Here is a 19,489-nt window from a genome sequence, read left to right as displayed (position 1 = left end):
AAGATGAAGGGTACTATGACCATTATTTCCTCAGGCTACACATGAAGGGAATGTGGACCAAAGTATTGGTAATATTCCCATCATTTCCTTCATAACCAGAAAGTAATAGACAACCTTCTATTGTTTTAATTATCTAAATGCCTTTTGGTTAATCATCAATCCATTGTGCCACGATTATGGCTAGAGAGAAGTGAAATAAAAAGTGCGTAAATTACTAAACTTTGGAAATTTCAAATACGTCTTTATATCTGAGGCAAGAAAAAAATTCAGTAAAAGATATTTCGATTAATCAATTGTCATCTAATTGTGGTATATTTAGGGAGAAGATAGTATGTGCATCAAGGTAAAATGTGACCTTGAAAAACAGATTTCCATTCTTTTTTTAGGGATGAGCAAGGAGAAGTGAGATCTGCCAGAGACACTGTACCAGAACTGTGTGGACTGCTACATTGGCCAGAATTGAGGACACAGGGTTCTCTAAGGTCCTCTAGTCAAAAGCCATCTGATTTTTTTATCTTGATATTTTCATTTTGTGCATCATCTCCCTCAGAGCCTGGTGGACCTGCTTGTTCCGCAGAGTGTAGATGACAGGGTTGAGCAGTGGGGTCACCACCGTGTTCACAAGGGCAGCCTCCCTGTTGGACTCCAGCCTTTTTGTTTGCTTTGGTTTCACATATATAGACACACAGCTGCCATACATCAGAGAGAGGACTATGAGGTGAGAAGAGCAGGTGGAGAAAGCTTTCTTTTTCTCTTTGGCTGATGGGAGTTGTATGATTGTGACTACTATGTTGCTGTATGAGATGATGGTTATGATAAGAGATGTCAAAAGGATAACCAAAGCGACGACAAAGGCCAACATTTCAGTAGATCTGGTGTCAGAGCAGGAGAGATGAATCAGGGGGGCAAGATCACAGAAAAAATGAGGAATGATATGGGGACCACAGAAGGACAACTGGAAAACCTTCACTACCAGCCCAATGATGAGAGGGAAGGCCAGAGCAAAGCAGGCAGTGACCAGGAGGAAGCAAGTCTTCAGGTTCATGATGATCGGATAATGCAGAGGCTTGCAAATGGCCACATACCGATCCAGAGACATTACTGCTATGAGGAGAGAACCTGTTGATCCCAGAAATACAAAGACAAATGCTTGTATGAAACAGGCAGGAAAGGAAATGGTTTGCCTGCCTGAAAGAAAGATAACTAGCAACTTAGGAATAACAGTACTTGTAAAACAACACTCCAAGAAGGAGAAAATTCTGAGGAAAAAGTACATAGGTGTGTGGAGCCGGGAGTCAGCACAAGTGATGGTGACTATGACAGCATTGCCTGCAATGGACGCCAGGTATGCCAACAGGTGCACCAGGAAGAGGACCTTTCCCAGGTGCTGGATGGCGGGAAACCCCTCCAAGGTGAATTCTTGGACAGTTGTCCCATTCCCCATTTCCATGGGCATCTCTTTCCACATCATCATCACTGCTGGTCTAACCTATTATAAAGACATGAGGGAGCACAAGGATTTTAGAAGAGCATGATTAAGTTATTTGAGTATCCAAGAAGGTGGCTAGGCTGTTAGCCAATGAATATGATAGAATCTACCTGTTCATGTTCTTGTGAGACTTAATTAAGATAAATCATGTAAGTCACTTGGCATATGATGCCAATGTTTTTTTATGTGTTCCTCAAATTCTAAGTGTCATATTATGATCATGAGTATTATGCGTAGAGTTTAAGTAGGCAGAGTTATTAACATTTTTGTATTATACATCTTATTCTTTTTATAACATTAATTTGTAAGTAAACATTACAATAATGTTAGTAATATTCCCTTCGACCATCCCTTTTAAAATCTGCAACACATTCTATGGTACATCATCATCTGTTGAGAACTTACATTTTTTCTCTGCTCATAACTGAAATTCAGTATTTCTACCACTCCCCATAATAATCATAAGTCCCTTCTTCTAAAAGCAGAAACTAAGGCTTAGAAAGCTCTAGGGATCTTAGATTACATAGCTGGGACTTTAGCCAGAATGCCCAAATTTGAAGTAACTGCAGTTTCCAAATACAGTGACAAAATATTTTAAAACAGGAACAAGTGTATTCATGATGCCCTCTCAACCTTAAGTGAAAGATTAGCTTTATTTATCTTAATTGTTTCTCTCCTCAGACAATAGCACTGATGTGTTACAGACCTGTGGAATGATAAGGGGCTTAGAGAGGATCTACTTTAGTACAAGCATCTTATAGAAGGGGCTGGAGACCAGAGATATTAGGGGCTGCTCAGCAGTACGAGGTAAGTTGTAAATCTAGGATTTACCACCCACCTTCACATGGTTCACGCTGGCCTGTGACACAAGAGGGTCTGATAGTAGTTCATAGGATTAACCCACTTATGAGGATGTGCTGGGCACTTGACACTCATGCACTCACTCTCACATCCAAGCTCAGTGAACATTCTTTCTTCAGTCCTCTCCATCAGTACCTTCTCTCAGGATGGTGTTTGGCTCCTGCATATTAAAACTATGCTGAAGGTCAGCAGTAAGGAATGTGTCTGCAGTAAACCACCGTGGGTCTGGTGTTCTGAGGGCAGCTCATGGAACTGAAGGACTCACCCCTGAGTGAACAGCCTGAAGAGTCTCTCCTTCTGTTCCTGTTGACCCCTGTTAAGTCCACCAAATTACCAGGATGCCTGAGGCCAGGCACTCAGCCAAGAGTCACCATATGGGGGACAGGGCTTCCTTCCTTCACAGCTATTGTCTTCTAAGAAATCAAAAGCTTGCTCTGGGCTGAGGGGAAAGGGAAGAGAAGGAAACTCATTCCTCACAGCCTGTGGCCCTGGGCTGGGGCAGGAATGGGGGGTGGGGGAGAGGAAAGGGGTGGGGTGGGGAGGGTGTGAATATGCATCCTGTGCTGCCAGTGTTCTGGTTGCCAGTGCCCTGTTTCTAAAGTGAAACAAGGCTATGTAGCACCCTGGACCTTGAAACCCCAGAAAGAGGCAGAAGGACTAAAACAACCACATTTCACTGCTCTGAATTCTGGACTAGAGCTGGACTCCCAGACTACTTAGGGTTCTCATGAAAGGTCTGGCTCTGCCTTCCCACTGGTAGCCCACCTAACATGCAATACTGCTGTCACCTCCTATAGCAGTTAATGGGAGCACACAGCTTCTTACTGGTTTAGCCCTGGGTGCTGCTGAGACAAGGATCCTTCCATGGCAGTGCTCCATGTCGTGGGCACACCTGCTCCAAACACCTTCACTTGCATATGCCCTTCCATCATATGTTCACCTTTCCATGTGGAGAAGCATCCTTGTTTTACTGCATCAACAGTGAAGAGATGGTGACACGCAAGTCTTAGGCTCTGTGATAGTTTTACCACAATACTGTTTGGTCACCAAGCAGGATGGACCCAGCCAGTGAGCAGAAAGTGTGGACCCCCAAGCCTTATCAGATGTTGAAGAGACAGCGGCAGAAAGTAAAGCCACAGCTCGTGTCTTAAGGGCAGCTAATTGGTTACTGTTGAGAATGAGAATTACTGATGCAACCTTTGTATTTATCTTCCCTTGTGTGTGGTGGCGCTGACTCCCAGATGTCCACACTGTTCTCTGCCAAGATTTTTCAAGGAAATTATATAACAATTTCTCAAGGGTTTTTAATATTCCCTTGAATATTTACCTGATTTTAGGTAAAAGTCCAGACTACAATTTCTACAGGTGATGTATACACTGAGACCAGAGCATAGTTGTTAAAATAACATATTTTATGGTAAGAAACAGTAGGATCACACTCTGACTTTCATGAGGCTTTTGGAAAGATACTGGAGAAGTCCTCCTTTTTTATTAACAAATTCTTCATGCTTTCACTGACATTATAATTCTTTTCATTGCATATTTTCATCTGAAGAATATGTTCATTGTGCTCCCTAGTCTTTTTGAAAAAGGAAAGCATGCGCTTTTTCCTCTTCAGGGAAGAAGGAGGCATGGCATGGTAGGTGGTTTCTGTAACATCTGTAACCAGTCAGACCCCTCTCTCTTGAAAAGTTTCTGGGATGTGGCTCCCCAGATCTTTCTAGTTGCAGAAGAGTAAGAGATGTGAGCCTGAGGGTGGGGAAGCTGTACCCATAGCAACCACTGGGTTGGAGGGTGCTTCTCCTGGGTATGTCAGCTGGGCATCGGTGGCAGGAGTGACCCATTTTTCTATGGCCTCTGGATTCCCATCCAGAGCCTGAGAAGAGGATTAAACTCTTGTATTTGCTGGAGATCATGGGGTATATGGTAGCTGGAAATTTGTTCTGCCTGAATCTGTCCTCATCATTACTGATATTACAAGGTCAAGGCAAATATTATAGAAACTTTCATGAGTATTCATATGGGTTCCACCTTCCCACAAGTATACAAAATCACTTTTAGAACATGTGTCCATCTATACACCCTGTTCTCAGTTCATGGCAAACTTGGACCTCATGGTTATTTTCTTAGTTGCAGGTGAGGGAAAATAAAGACTAATGGGAGAAGAAATACAGAAGCTAGAGCCATGTGAGGCTATACATTTTCATGCTCAGATCAAGTCTCATTTTCAGGTGGTTTTAATATTATTCAGTGCCAGCTTCATGGTGCAAAAATACCTATCATACTTGAGCAAGTCCCAACCCAATATGATGGTGGGAACGTTGGAGGGAAGGGTCTGGGTTTGATGGGAAGTTTTACAAAGTGGACACTCAAAGAAATGGGTTGAATTAACTCTACATTGTATCTAGCATAGGGGTGGTGAGCTGATACCAAGAGATATTTCTAATTGTCCTTAGTCTACTTTCTCTTTTCTGGGTAGTGCCTTTTGGCTCTCCAGTACACTCTATATCTTTATGTTTTTTAAAGGATACCTTAAGATCTCTTTTATCAAGGACATTCCAAGCATTCCATGTGTATACAGTTTTAGTTAGGGAAGGAATAGTTCTTAAGGTTTTATTTGTAATTATCAAAATATTCAGAGATTAAGCAAATATCAGCTGTGGATTCTCCTCTTCAGAATACTATTATGTTAGCCCTTCTGGCCCTTGGCCACTCTTAAAAATAGGCTACACATATATTCAGAATATAGATAGTAAGACTATTTTGGTTTATAGTGTATCTGGTGAATATGATCTATTCCTAGAACGGTTCCAATTTCTAGTATTATATTCATAAGGAAGAAGGCTAAATTGAAGCCTGAGGAAAGGTAAATCCTATCATCTATAATATTGTGGGAGAGGACATAGGGGATGCTAATTTGAACAGAAAGTGGGGATCAGAACCAAGAGAAATTCTCATTAGGCAGAAACCCAGGGCGAGGTTGGAACTGTAGGAATACTAGTAATACTCTGAAAACCACTGTCCCTGATGGAATTTCCATAAAACTAAGGCAACAACGGCAATAAGGACCTAGAACACACCAATTCTGAAATAGGGGGTTCATTAATATCATGCCCATTACCCATCCATCCATGTGAGGAAAAGCATGGTAGTGTTAGTAGCTTCCAGTTTGAGTCCAGAAGGGGAAGTGACGGCATAGAGTATATTATCCTGTCTGGATTTCTTTGTTGCCTTTTTGATTCATGCATTGAAAAAAGAAATCTTTTCATTTTTAATGAAACTCCTACTATGTATATAATGATTATATAAGCTGAATTATGTGGGTGGGATAGAAGAGGAAGAAAAAGCTATAAATCTCAGAAGAGGAAGTACTTTGTAAGGTTCTGGATACACCAGGTTTTGTTTTTTGAGTTTTTTTTAAGTTTGTAGTTAAATTCCAGTTACTTAACATACAGTGTCATATTAGTTTCAGGTGTACAATATAATGATTAAGCACTTACGTACAACACCCAGAGCTCCTTACCACAAGTGCACTCCTTAATCCATAGCCACTGTTTACCTCCTAACCCCCACCCACTTCTCCTCTGGCAACTATCAGTTTGTTTTCTATAGTTAAGAATTGGTTTGTTGGTTTGCCTCTATCCCTCTTCCCCACCCCATGCTCCTTTGAATGAAATCTTAATGTGTGTTGTGTCTTCTTTATATATTCATATGAAGATGGACGCTTGAGCTGTTTCCTTAATTTGGATATTGTGTATAATGCTGCACATAACACTTTGAATTAGTATTTTTGTATTCTTTTGATAAATACCTAGTAGTGCAATTGCTTGAGCTAGAGTAGTTCTATTTTTAAATTTTGAGGAAACTCCATATTGTTTTCCCGAACAGCTATGCCAGTTTGCATTCCCAGCAACAGTGTAAGAGGGTTCCCCTTTCTCTACAACCTCACCAACACCTGTCATTTCTTGTGTTGTTGATTTTAGTCATTCTGACAGGTGTGAGGTAATATCTCACTGAACATTTTTTTTTTAAGATTTTATTTATTTATTTGACAGAGTGAGATCACAAGTAGGCAGAGAGGCAGGCAGAGAAAGAGAGGGAGAAGCAGGCTCCCTGGTGAGCAGAGAGCTCGATGCAGGGCTCGGTCCCAGGACCCTGAGATTACGACCTGAGCCAAAGGCAGAGACTTAACCCACTGAACCACCGAGGCACCCCCTCACTGTACTTTTGATTTGGATTTGTATTTGATGATGAGAGATGGTGAACATCTTTTCATGCATCTGTTCACCACGTGTATATCTTCTTTGGAGAACTGCCTATTTGTGTCTTAGGAGAAATGCCTAATCGTGCCCATTTTTAATTGGATTATTCATTTTTGAGTATTTAGTTTTATCATTTCTTTATATATTTTGGATACTAAACCTTTATCAGATACCATTTGCAAATATCTTCTCCCATTCCACCAGTTGCCTTTTAGTTTTGTTGATTGTTTGCTTCTTTGTACAGAAGCTTTTCATTTTGAGGTAGTCCCGTAGTTTAAATTTGGTTTTGTTTCCCTTGACTCAGGAGACATATCCAATACAAATTTACTCAGGCTGATGTCAAGAAGGTTATGGCCTGTGTCCTCGATAGGATTTTATGGTTTCATGTCTCATATTTAGGACAAAATTCTTATGAATTTATTTTTGTGTATGATATAAGAAAGTGGTCCAGTTTCATTGTTTTGCATGTAACTCCAGTTTTCCTGACACCATTTGTTGAAGAGACTGTCTTTTTCCCATTGGATATTCTTTCCTCTTTGCCAAAGATTAGTTGAACATATAGTCACGGGTTCATTTCTGGGTTTTCTATTCATTTCCATTGATCTATGTGTCTATTTTGTGCCATTATCATACTATTTGGGGCACTATAGCTTTTTAATATAACTTGAAGTCTTGAATTATGATGTCTTCAGCTTTGCTTTTCTTTTTCAATATTGTTTTGGCTATTTGGGATCTTTTTGTGACTCCATATGTGTTTTAGTTGTTTTTTTCTAGCTCTGTGGAAAATGCTGTTGGTATTTTGATAGGACCTTCATCAAATATGTAGATTGCTTTGGGTAATATGGACATTCTAGAAAAGATTTTATTTATTTTATTTGAGAGAGAAAGAACACGAGTAGGGGGAGGGGAAGAGATGGAGAAGTGGACTCCCTGCTAAGTGGGGAACCCAACATGGGGCTTGATTCCAGGATATGGTTCTTATCCTTTTTAAAAAATTAATGTGGCATATCAGCTTGATTTATTTGTGAATGTTGAACCACCCTTCCAACCCAGGAATAAATCCCGCTTGATTGTGGTGAATGATTCTAATGTTTTTTGGGATATGGTTTGCTATTATTTTTTTTGAGAATTTTTGCATCTATCTTCATCAGGGATATTGTCCTGTAACTTTCTTTTTTAGTCGAGTCTTTGGTTTTGGTGTTAAGATAATTCTGATCTCATAGAATGCATTTGGAAGTTTTCCTTGCTTTTCTATTTTTTGGAATAGTTTCAGAAGAATGAGTATTAAGTTTTTCAGAATATTCTCTTAAGTTATTTATATTTTAGTAGTGTTGGTTGTTATTTCTTCTCTCTCATTTGTGATTTTATTTATCTCTGTACTTTCTCTTTGCTTTTTGATAAGTGTGGCTAGAGGTTTATCAATTTTATTATTTTTTTCAAAGAACTAGCTCCTGGATTCATTGATTTATTCTATGTGTTTTTTAAGTTTCTATATCATTTATTTCTGCTCTAATATTTATTATTTCCTTTGTTCTGTTGGCTTTTGGCTTCATTTGTTGTTCTTTTTCTAGTTCCTTTAAGTATAAGTTATTTGAGAATTTTCTTGCTTCTTAAAGTGGGCCTGAATTCTTATGTCTTTCCCTCTTAGGATCACTTTGGTTGAATCCCAAAGATTTTGGACCATTGTATTTTCATTTTCATTTATTTCCATGTTTTTTTTTTTAACTTCTTCTTTGATTTCCTAGTTGACCCACTCACTTTTTTTTTTTTTTAATAATCATGTTGTTTATCCTCCATGTGTTTTTTTGTCTTTCCAATTTTTTTTCTTTTAAAGTTTTATTTATTTGACAGAGAGACACAGCGAGAGAGGGAACACAAGCAGGGGTAGTGGGAGAGGGAGAAGCAGGCTTCCTGCCGAGCAGGGAGCTTGCTGTGGGGCTTGAACCCAGGACCCCAGTATCATCAAGTATCATCATCTGAACCTAAGGCAGACACTTAATGACTGAGCCGCCCAAGCGACCCTCCATTTTTTTTTTCCTGTGGTTGACATCCAGGTTCATAGCTTTGTGCTCAGAAGAAATGCAGGGATGGTCTCAACATTTTTGTATTTGTGGAGGCCTGATTTGTGACCCAGTATGTGATCTATTCTCAAGAATGTCCCATGTGCTCTTGAAAAGAAAGTGTATTCCATTTGTTTTAGGATGGAAAATGTTTCCTTCTAATGTTTCCTTACAGTCAAAGAGTCCACTTCAATATTTCTTGCAGGGGTAGTTTAGTGGTAACAAACTCTTTTAGTTTTGGTTGATCTGGGAAACTCTTTATCTCTCTTTCTATTCTGAACGATAGCTTTGCTGGATAAAGTATTCTTGGCTGCATATTTTTCCCATTAAGCACATTGAATGTAGTACACCACTGTGTTCTGGCTTGCCAAGTTTCTGTTGAGAAATCTGCAGCTAGCCCTATGGGTCTTCCCTTGTAAGTTAAGGACTTCTTTTGTCTTGCTGCCTTTAAGATTTTTTTCCTTATCCCTATATTTTACAAATTTAATTACAACATGCCTTGGTGGTATTGGCCTGCTCTTGTTGATCGGAATTCTCTGTGCCTCCCAAACCTGGATGTCTGTTTTCTTCCCCAGATTAGGGAATTTTTCAGCAATTACTTCCTCAAGTAAATTTTATCCTCTCCCACTTCTGCTTCTGGGACCCTACACTATGACTGTTATTACATTTGATGGAGTCACGGAGTTCCCTATGTCTATTCTCATGCTGTATAATTCTTTTTGCTCTCTTTTATTCAGCTTCCTTATTTTCCATTATTTTGTATTCTAATTGACTAATTCATTCTCTGTTTCTTCCAGCCTGCTGTTCATTGCATCAATCCTGTTTCCAATCTCAGTGACGGCATTCTTCATTTCTGGCTGATTCTTTTTCAACTCTTTTACTGTGGTCAGAGTCTTCCTGAAGTCTTCCATTCCTTTATCAAGCCCAGCAAGTATCCTTATGATCATTGCTTTACATTCTCCTTCAGATGTATTGCTCACTTAGTTCTCTGGCTGTGGCCTTATCTTTTATTTCAATGCAGATGAATTCTTCCATGTTGGCATTTTGTCTAAGTTTCTGCTTTCCTCTGTGTGTTGAAAAAGCCAGCTATGTTTCTTCCTCTTGAGACTAATGGCAATGAAGAAGAGATCATGTAGTATCCAGGGCCTAGCACTTCAAGGAGTGTCTGTGGTGTGCTGCTGTTTGTGTGGTTAGTTGCAGAGGCTCTCCTTACCTATGGTGGGCAGCGTTTGTTCCTTAGCCAGAATGTGGTGAGTTTCAACTCAATGTGCTCTGGTCTGTTGTGAAATGAGACGTCATTTGCTTCTAGACCTGAAGTCCTGCATAATTGTGGTATGGGCTAGGGCTTGGGAGGGCTTACGCAGGTCTTCTGGGGAGAGGTCTGCCAAGCTGAGTCTGGGACAAGCTTCACTGAGAAGGGTAGTCCCACCAGAGTACAGGGGCATGGGACTTGATGTAAGCTAGTTAGGCTGCCACTGCCAGTACTTTGCTGCTTCCTGCAGGTGGCTCCATGTTTATGCTGGGGTAGAGGGAGGGAAATCACACTGGCCAGCCCCTTTCTTCCCAGAGAGGTATCTCTGAGAATGCTGTCTCTCAGGGATGTGCTCTAAGAAGAGTGAATAATTCCCTTCTGTGTGTCCCAGGCATTCTTTGCACAGCTATTTCTACACCATTTCCCCTAGGGCATCTGCCTGCTTTCTGTCCAGGAGTAGAGCAGTGCCCTCTATCTTAGCCAAGCCTGCTCTCCTTTAAATTTCAGGCTTTCAGCCCCGCTGGTTGCAAGAACTCATGAAAATCAGCTGTGTTCATTTCCCCAGCCAATAACTGTGGGATACGTTCTCCTTGTGCAGTCTCCTTTTGTGTTCCACACTCCTTTGTCCTTCTCCATGACCATGGCTCTCTCCCTTCTGCAGCACATGTGATCATTTCTCCACTAAACCACACTTCCTATCTGCTTTGATGTGGCCTCTTCTGTGTCTTTAGTTGTGGAGTTTATTCTGTCAGTCTTCAGGTTGATTTCTGGGGTTTAGGATGATTTGACAGTTAAGTAGTTGTGTTTGTGATATAAGATGTGCCTAGGGTACTCCTACTCCTCCACTATCTTTTCACCTCACCCCCCACCCCCATCCAGGATATTTAAATTTAAAAAGGGAAGACCTGGGGACAAAAAGGATATTCCACCTTGATGGAACAGGAAGTCCTTAATGAACTCCTTAAAATCAAAGTTATTTTGAAATGAAAGGCATTTCTTTGGAAAAGCATTCCTCAAATGGCAGCTCATGAAATTTGAGGTAAGGATTGATTCACAGAAGAACTTTCATATTATTATTATATATATAATTTGCACTAAAGGTAAGAATTTCTGGAGAAATAAAGTAGGTAGTAGAAGAAAACTGTGTCTTCACTTGAGGTATCCTAGAAACAGACCCAGAAGCAAGGATTTGAAGACAAGTAGTTTATTGGAGAGTTGGTTCCAGGGAAGACCAGTAGGGAGAAGGGGAAGTGATATAGTAAAAAGAATTTTGTATTATCAAACCAGTTACTCTTTGGGGAAATTGGAGCCCGTGTCACTGTGGAATTCTGTGTAGCACTGTAGAACACTCTTTAGAGTTATCCAAACCCAGAAGAAAAGAAAATGGGGTGTGTATGAAACAATTCTCCACCCATCATTCACTGAGTATTGCTTGTGGGAGTGTTCCTTTTCTAGCACTTCTAGCATGTCTTTACACGGAATGACTGTCTGGCATGTCTTGTGTTCCCAGGCCCAGAACACAGTGCTCTGGCAGAGTTTGCAGCAGTTTTCAGTAAACACTCGCCAGGTTGCCTGACAAGTTGAATACCAAGGCAATATGGTTGGGGTCTAGCAGTGTCTTCTTCATTCCACCCTTTACATTAATTATATTTACCTGCCCATCCCCTTAAGTTCACCCTGTCCTATTATTTACTCTTCAGTGTAGTGGTTGGTCACCTTTATTAAAGTAAAAAACCTGACTTATAGCCAAATGATAAGTGGGTGAGCTATAGTGCCTGTGCTGTCGTGTTTCCAAGGCAAAATACATATTGTATCGTCTCCTTTCATGATCATTCATTCTGTATGTTTATCTTCACCCTTTGCCATCATGACTGCTGGCTTCATTTGCTTGCCTTCTAGGGTAACATAGATCTTCAGCCTGAGGGGTCTGAATCCCTGGTTACTGTGTCTTTAACAGATCATTGTCATGGCTGGTGTTAATTTCCAAAGTTATTATCATGCAGACAGCAAGAAGCATCCTAGTGAATTCTGTTAGTTTCCAGATTTCTTCCTTCCTCTATTATATTGTAGAAACCCTGTCTCCTCATGTTAGTCAGCATTACTTATCCTGGCCTATTTATACTACCTCCTTTCATCTTTTTTCACCCCATTCAAATATATAACATTTTCTTCATTGGGAAAAATTCTTTGGTTCCTGTTACTGTCTAACCCCATCACCACGCCCAGGCCCTAGCAATCCATGGTGTTTTATATCACTATAGGTTAGTTTTGCTTTTTCTAGAGTTTCATATAAATGAAATTGAATATTCACTCATTAGTGCCTGGTTTCCTTCTCAATACAATGTTCTTGAGATTCATTTATTTCATTGTATCAGTAGTTTATTCTTTTTTATGATTGAGTAGTATTTCACTGTCTGGGTAAGCCACCATTCATCCGTTGATATTAGTTGTTTTTATTTTTGGCTATTATGAATAAAGCTGTTATAAGCACTGTATACAACTGCAGATATACACTTTAATTGCTCTTAGGACGATACTTAGATGTGAGATTGCTAAGTTATATGGTAAATATATGTCTTATTTTTACCAGTAATGGCTACATTGTTTTCCACGTGATTGTATTATTTTACATTCTAAACTTCAACATGTTAGAATTCCAGTTGCCTTGCATCTTTTCTAGCCCTGGGTTATCCACATTGTAACATTTAGCCATTTCAGTGGGGTTGTCATTTATTATGATTTTTAAGTTTATAAGAAAAATTTAATTTTTCCTCTTGCATAGTAGATCATATTTTTGTGCCCCTCAGCAAAATATATTAGAAAATAATTAGAGAACATTAGTAAAATTCAGTATTCATATATATATATATGAATTTTGCTATATATATATGAATTTTACTAAGTGAATTTTACTAATTATTTCTAATTATTTTGCTGAGGGGCACAAAAATATGATCTACTATGCAAGAGGAAAAATTAAATTTTCTTTTAAACTTAATATAATATATAAACTTCATATATATATGAATATTGAATTTTACTAATGTTACTAATGTTACTATACATATAAATATATATATATATATATATTTCAATATTCCTTTATATTTTTGCCTACTGCACACCAAATGGAGCATTAACTTTGACTCTCTTACAGAGGAGTATACCCATGTTTTTATCAGTGCTGCCCTCAATTTCTCAGGTCCCTGAGTATGGCTGGGTCAGTACCAAATGGAGGAGAAATTGTTATATATATATGTATATGTATATGTATACATACATATATATACATGATTTTATTTATTTATTTATTTGTTTATTTATTTGACAGGGAGAGATCCCAAGTAGGAAGAGAGACAGGCAAAGAGAGAGGGGGAAGCAGGCTCCCTGCTGAGCAGAGAACCCGATGTGGGGCATGACCCTGAGATCATGACCTGAGCGGAAAGCAGAGGCTTAACTCAATGAGACACGCAGGTGTCCACCAAAATCACCTTTTCTATGAAGTCTTCAAAACATATAAAGAGAGAGAAATGCAAACATCACTAGGGGAGAAATACAAGAAAATCACAATGAGATATCATCTCACACTCTTTAGATAAGTATTACCAAAACCCCAGAAAGGTTAAGAAGGGTTAGGAAGGAAGTTGAGAAAAAAGGATCCCTTGTACACTATTGATGAAAATGTAAATTGGTGCAGCTTCTCTGGTAAACAATATAGTGTTTCCTAACACATTTCAAAATAGAATTACCATTTGAGCCAGCAAATCTCACCTCTGGGTATATATCCAAAGGAATTTAAATATGGATCTCAAAGAGATATCTGTACTTGCATGTTCACTCTAGCAGTTTTCACAATAGCTAAGATAGGCAAATACCTTAAAAGTCCATGTAAAAAAGAATGGGTAAAGAAAATGTGGCATATATACATACGGAATAGCATTCAGCCTTTATAAAGAAGATCCTGCCACTTGCAACAACGTGGATATACCTGGATGAAAGCATCCTAAGTAAAATAGACCTGCAACACTGCACTGCTCTCACTTATATGTGGAATCTAAACAAATACATGGAAGCAGAGTGTAGAATTGTGGTTGTCAGGGACTGAGGGAGGGAGAATAGGTAGGTATTGATCAAGTTTCATTTATACATAATAAGCTCTATAGATCTGTATAACATAGGGCCTGTGACTAACAATATTTTATTGCCTACTTAAGATTTTGCTAAGTGGGCATATCTTAAATTAAGTTCTTTTACCTACCATGTAAGGGCAAAAAAAATCAACAAGGGGGGGCAGGAGGAAGTGCCTGGAAGTGATAGATAGGTTAATGGCATTGATAGTGATGATGGTTTCAAGGGCGTATACTTATCTCCGAACACATCAAATTATAAACATTATATCTACAGCTTCTTGTATGTCATTCGTACCTCAATGAAGTGGTTTGATTTTTTGATTGGAAGTATTATAAATATAGAATTAACTTAGGGAATTTGTCTCAACAAAACGTTTTATAGGACCACAATCTAATGCACTAATTTCCTCATTAGGGTTGTCCTTCACAGGGGGCCCATATATGGCTGGTAACGACCATCCTGGATTTATAGACTCAGTTTTGTATTTCTGGTCTTCACTTTTCTATTTGTCATGCTCACTCTTTAATCTTAGTCTCTCTCAAGGTAATACAAAATGCGTTTAGTTACTTTAAATATACTCAGTTTTTATCAAATCCTGGCTAAAACTTTGGGAGACACTCAAACTTTTATCAGTAATTTGACCATCATTTCCTGATTTATTACTGAATTACTGAAACTCATCTACTTCCATGCACTCTTCCGTAGTTCAGAACCCAGGGTGGAACATTATTTCCGTGTTCCTGTAACATCTTTTTGCTATGTCCATGAGTATTTTCAAGTGGGCCCTAGAGATTTTATGGCTCAATATTCATATTTTTTAAAGACTTTATTTATTTGACAGAGATTACAAATAGGCAGAGAGGCAGGCAGAAAGAAAGAGGAGGAAGCAGGCTCCCCATTGAACTGAGCAGAGAGCCTGATGCGGGGCTCAATCCCAGGACCCTGGGATCATGACCTGAGCTGAAGGCAAAGTCTTAACCCACTAAGCCACCCAGGCACCCCTCAATCTTTATATTTTGTGAAGAAGAGGACTTGCATATTTTTGGAAGTTGACCAGTTAGTTGAAGGCAGCACCAGGCTTGTCCACTGCAAATGATTCAGAGTCTAATCTGACCCCATTGCATTCCATCCCTACTGCTGCTTCCCTAAGCCTGCATTTTTTGGGGGGGGAAAAGAAAATGGTTACAGTGTCTGTATACATTTTCCCACTTTGATCTTGGTTTTTCCAAACTCCTGTTAATACAATGTGTACAGATATGTTAATTTTTAAGGAATGTTTGGTATTTCTTTATTGTCAATCAGATAAAATTGAAATTTCTAATAGGATGCTCAAGGTCAAATAGGATCTAATCATGGAGTAGAATATGTTGCATAAAATGAATTTGATATCTGGCTTCAGGGTTTGGTTTAAAAATAAAATAAAAATCATGTCAATCTTTTAGAGCTATTTCCTCAGAAGAAAAAAACAGACATATCCTAGCTGGAAAATAGATGTAAAAAGGACGAAAATTTAAAGATTGACTTCATGGAAATGTTTTTAAAATAGGTTATCAATCATAAAATAACATTATAGTTGACAACATCAGTCAACCAGGAAAAAAATGTTTAATTTGTTTGTTTTCAATACATTATGAAGTAGATAAGCAAATAACTTAGGTTTCCCCAACTTGAATATTTGGGATAAATTACAGAAGCCTGAAATAAGTTCTCCTTTCCACTGATCTACACAAACATTCTATGGTAACAGCTTTAAGAGAGGAATTAATCATATGTATGCATTATGCATCTGAGGTGCTGTAGACAGAATAAATAATTTAGGAAATAGGAACTGGTCAACCAAGGGGTTCTGTGGTCATTCCCTGTCCTTAGAGAATGGTCTAAACCTTAGAACGATTCTGTTTCTCTCCAGCCTGAGATTGATGCATATATATGTAGCTAAGCTAAGGGCCAAGAACAGCATTTCAGAGCATGCCTGATGCAAACTATATATATTCCAAGGTGAACTGCACTATGACCAATATTTCCTTGAGTTAGGCATGGAGGGAATGTGGACCCAAGCATTGGTACTATTTCCATCCTTTCCTTTCTAACCACAACATAATATACAACCTTCTAAAATTAAATATCTAAATGCCTCTTGGTAAATCATTATTAATTTTGTTTTGCCATGTTTATGACTAGAGAGAAGTGAAATAAAAAGTGTATAAGTCTACAAAATTTTGGAAATTTCAAGCACATGGTTTATATCAGAGGGAGAAATAAAAATTCAGTAAATGATTTTTTTTGAAAACAGATTTCCATTTTTCTAGGAATGTATGTACAGTGTTCAAATGAAGTAGCCAGGGAAAATGCATTAGGCCTCATATTATGGGCCATAATGAAGACACCTGGTTTTCAGAAGTCTTCCGCTGCAAAGCCTTGTGATATTATTTTTATCTTGATATTTTCATTCTGCACATCGTCTCCTTCAGAGCCTGGTGGACCTGCTTGTTCCGCAGAGTGTAGATGACAGGGTTGAGCAACGGGGTCACCACCGTGTTCACAAGGGCAGCCTCCCTGTTGGAGTCTAGCCTGTTCGCTTGCTTTGGTTTCACATATATGAACACACAGCTGCCGTACATCAGAGAGAGGACTATGAGGTGAGAGGAGCAGGTAGAGAAAGCCCTCTGTTTCTCCTTGGCTGATGGGAGTTGTATGATTGTGACTACTATGTTGCTGTAGGCAATGATGGTTATGATAAGGGATGTTATAAGGATAAACAAAGCGAGAGCAAAAGTCAACATTTCAAAAGACCTGGTATCAGAGCAGGAGAGATGAATCAGGGGGCCAACGTCACAGAAGAAGTGGGGGATGATAAGGGGACCACAGAAGGATAACTGGGAAAACTTTATCAGTGGACCAGTGATGAAAGGGAAGGGCAAAGTGAAGCACACAGTGACCAGGAGGGAGCAAGTCTTCAGGTTCATGATGGTCAGGTAATGCAGAGGCTTGCAAATGGCCACATACCGATCCAGAGACATCACGGCTATGAGGAGGAAAGCTACTGCTCCAAGAAATACAGTAATAAAGGCTTGTATGAAACAGGCAGGAAAGGAAATGGTTTGCCTGCCTAAAAGAAAGATGAGCAACAACTTAGGAATAACAGTATTTAGGACACCACATTCCAAGAAGGAAAAGATGCTAAGGAACAAGTACATTGGTGTGTGGAGCCGGGAATCAGCATAGGTGATGGTGATTATGACAGCATTGCCTACAGTGGACACCACATATGCCAGCAGGTGCACCAGGAAGAGGACCTTTCCCAGATGCTGGAGGGCAGGAAACCCCTCCAAGGTGAATTCTTGGACAGTTGTCCCATTCCCCATTTCCATGGACATCTCCTTCTACAGCAGCATCCCTGCTCATCTTAACCTACAATTGAGACATCAGGGAATTCAAAGGTTTTAGAGAAGTATATGATTAAGTTATTTACTTATCCAAGAGATTGGCTAGGCTGAGAGAAAAATGGTTTAGGCAGTTGGTCCTTGAATCAGAAGGACCTGAGTTCAATACTTGTTTAATACTGAGGTTGTTTTTTTTTATTGTTATGTTAGTCACCATATAGTACATCATTAGTTTTTGATGTAATGTTCCAAGATTCATTGTTTGCATATAACACCCACTGCCTCAATACTGAGTTCTAACTCCTGAGAGATGGGTCATCTTTTAAAAGGAAGTTAATCTTTGTGAACTTCATTTTATCCTCTATTGAATGAAGATGATAGGATCTATCTGTTCATATTCTCATGAGACATAATTAAGATAAAGCATGTAAATCATTTGACATATGATGCCAATATATTCTATGTGTTCCTCAAAGTTTAATTGTAATGCAGTGTTCATTACTATAATCTTTAAATAGAGCCTCAATAGTAGGCAGGGGAATTGATATTTTTCTAATTATATGTAATTGTACTGTTTTTAATAATATTATTAATTTTAAGTAAGCATAACAGTAATGTTAGAAATATCCCTTTTAAATATCTGTTTTATAATTCAACACATTCTATAGTCCAAGTTGTCATCAATATCATATGTTGAGGACTTACGCTTGGTATTAGGCTGGCCACTGATATTCAGAATTTTTTTATTTTTTCTTCAAAATAACTATGACCCCCTTCTTCTACATTAGCAGAAACTGATGCTTAGAGAGTTCCAGAAGGCTTAGGTCTGATTCTTGAGCTAGATCTGCCATATCTTAGAACACTTCCTGTTTCCAGATACAGTATTAAAATATTTTTAAAAGGAAACAAACATGTTGCTGATGATCTCTAAACCTGAAGTGAAAGATTTGCTTTATTTAATTGTCTCTATCCTTGGTTAGAGTTGCTGATGAGTTACTGACCTGTGGAATGACACGGGGCTTAGGATCTACATTAACACAAGCATTTTATAGAAGAGACTGGAGACTAGAGACATTATGGACCACTCAGCAACCTGACATAAAGTAGAAGTCCAGGATTTACCACCACCCCCACCCAGGGTTCATGCTGGGTTTTGGAGGAGGTGGGAGTGACAGTAGGTCACTTAACCCACCAAGGAGGATATGCTGGGCACCTGGTACTCATATACTCACTCTTACATCAAAGCTCGGGGAAATTCTTCTCTCTTCAGTCCTCTCAGTCAGAAACTTCCCTCATGATGGTTCTAGCTCTAGCATTTCAACTAGGTTAAATGCTGGCTGTGAGGGATGTGTCACTCTCACTAACTGACCGTGGGCCAGGCCCTCTGCAGGGCTGTTCCTGAAAGCAAACCACTCACCCCTGTGTGGACAGCTTGAGCAAGACTCTCCTGTTCCTGCAGACCCAATCCCCCAATCTGTCCAGCAAGCCACCACGTTCCCTTAGACCAGTCACACCCAGAGGTCACCTCATGGGAGGTAGGGTTTCCTCCTCATGCTGCTATTGTCTTCCAACAAGTCAAGACCTTGTTCTGGGCTGAGAGGAAAGGAGAGGAGAACGAAACTCATTTGTCACAGTCTGTTGTCCCAGAGAGGGTCGAATATGCATCCCGTACTGCCAGTGTTCTGGCTGACACAGCCTTGTGTCCATAGCCCAGAATGTTTCATAGCAAAACAAGGCTATGTTGGCCGCCTTAACCACTGAAAGCCTAGAAAGGATCAGACAAATTAAAATAACGTATTTCACTGCCTCCAATTTGGGCTAAAGCTTGATTCCCAGACTACTTAGGGTTTTGATGAAAGGTCTGATTCTGCCTCCCCCAGTGGGTAAAAGCTACCTCACAGGTAACTTTGCTGTACCTCCAATAGTATTTAACAGGAACAGGCACCTTCTTCTATGTTTAGCCCTGGGTCTTACTGAGACAAGGGTCCCTCTTCTGCAGCACTTCATGTCATGGTTTTCCTGCTTGAAGATACCTTTTATGCACTATGCTC

The 19,489-nt window shown here is 39.4% G+C and overlaps 2 protein-coding genes across 2 annotated transcripts; both read right to left on the bottom strand.

The window, feature by feature from the left end:
• Positions 1-511: 511 nt before the first annotated feature.
• Positions 512-1,474, bottom strand: LOC131830293 (olfactory receptor 6C75-like). Its single transcript, XM_059172597.1, has one exon. The coding sequence runs from the start codon at positions 1,472-1,474 to the stop codon at positions 512-514; it is 963 nt and encodes a 320-aa protein (XP_059028580.1).
• A 15,013-nt stretch (positions 1,475-16,487) lies between these two features.
• Positions 16,488-17,450, bottom strand: LOC131830292 (olfactory receptor 6C74-like). Its single transcript, XM_059172595.1, has one exon. It carries the CDS (start codon positions 17,430-17,432, stop codon positions 16,488-16,490), a length of 945 nt encoding a protein of 314 aa, XP_059028578.1. The 5' UTR covers positions 17,433-17,450.
• Between the last annotated feature and the right edge of the window lie 2,039 nt (positions 17,451-19,489).

Source organism: Mustela lutreola, chromosome 4 (assembly GCF_030435805.1).
Source record: "Mustela lutreola isolate mMusLut2 chromosome 4, mMusLut2.pri, whole genome shotgun sequence".
NCBI classification, from domain to species: domain Eukaryota; kingdom Metazoa; phylum Chordata; class Mammalia; order Carnivora; family Mustelidae; genus Mustela; species Mustela lutreola.
The sequence above is the reverse complement of the archived record's forward strand: the minus strand, read 5'-3'. Positions and strand labels throughout refer to the sequence as shown.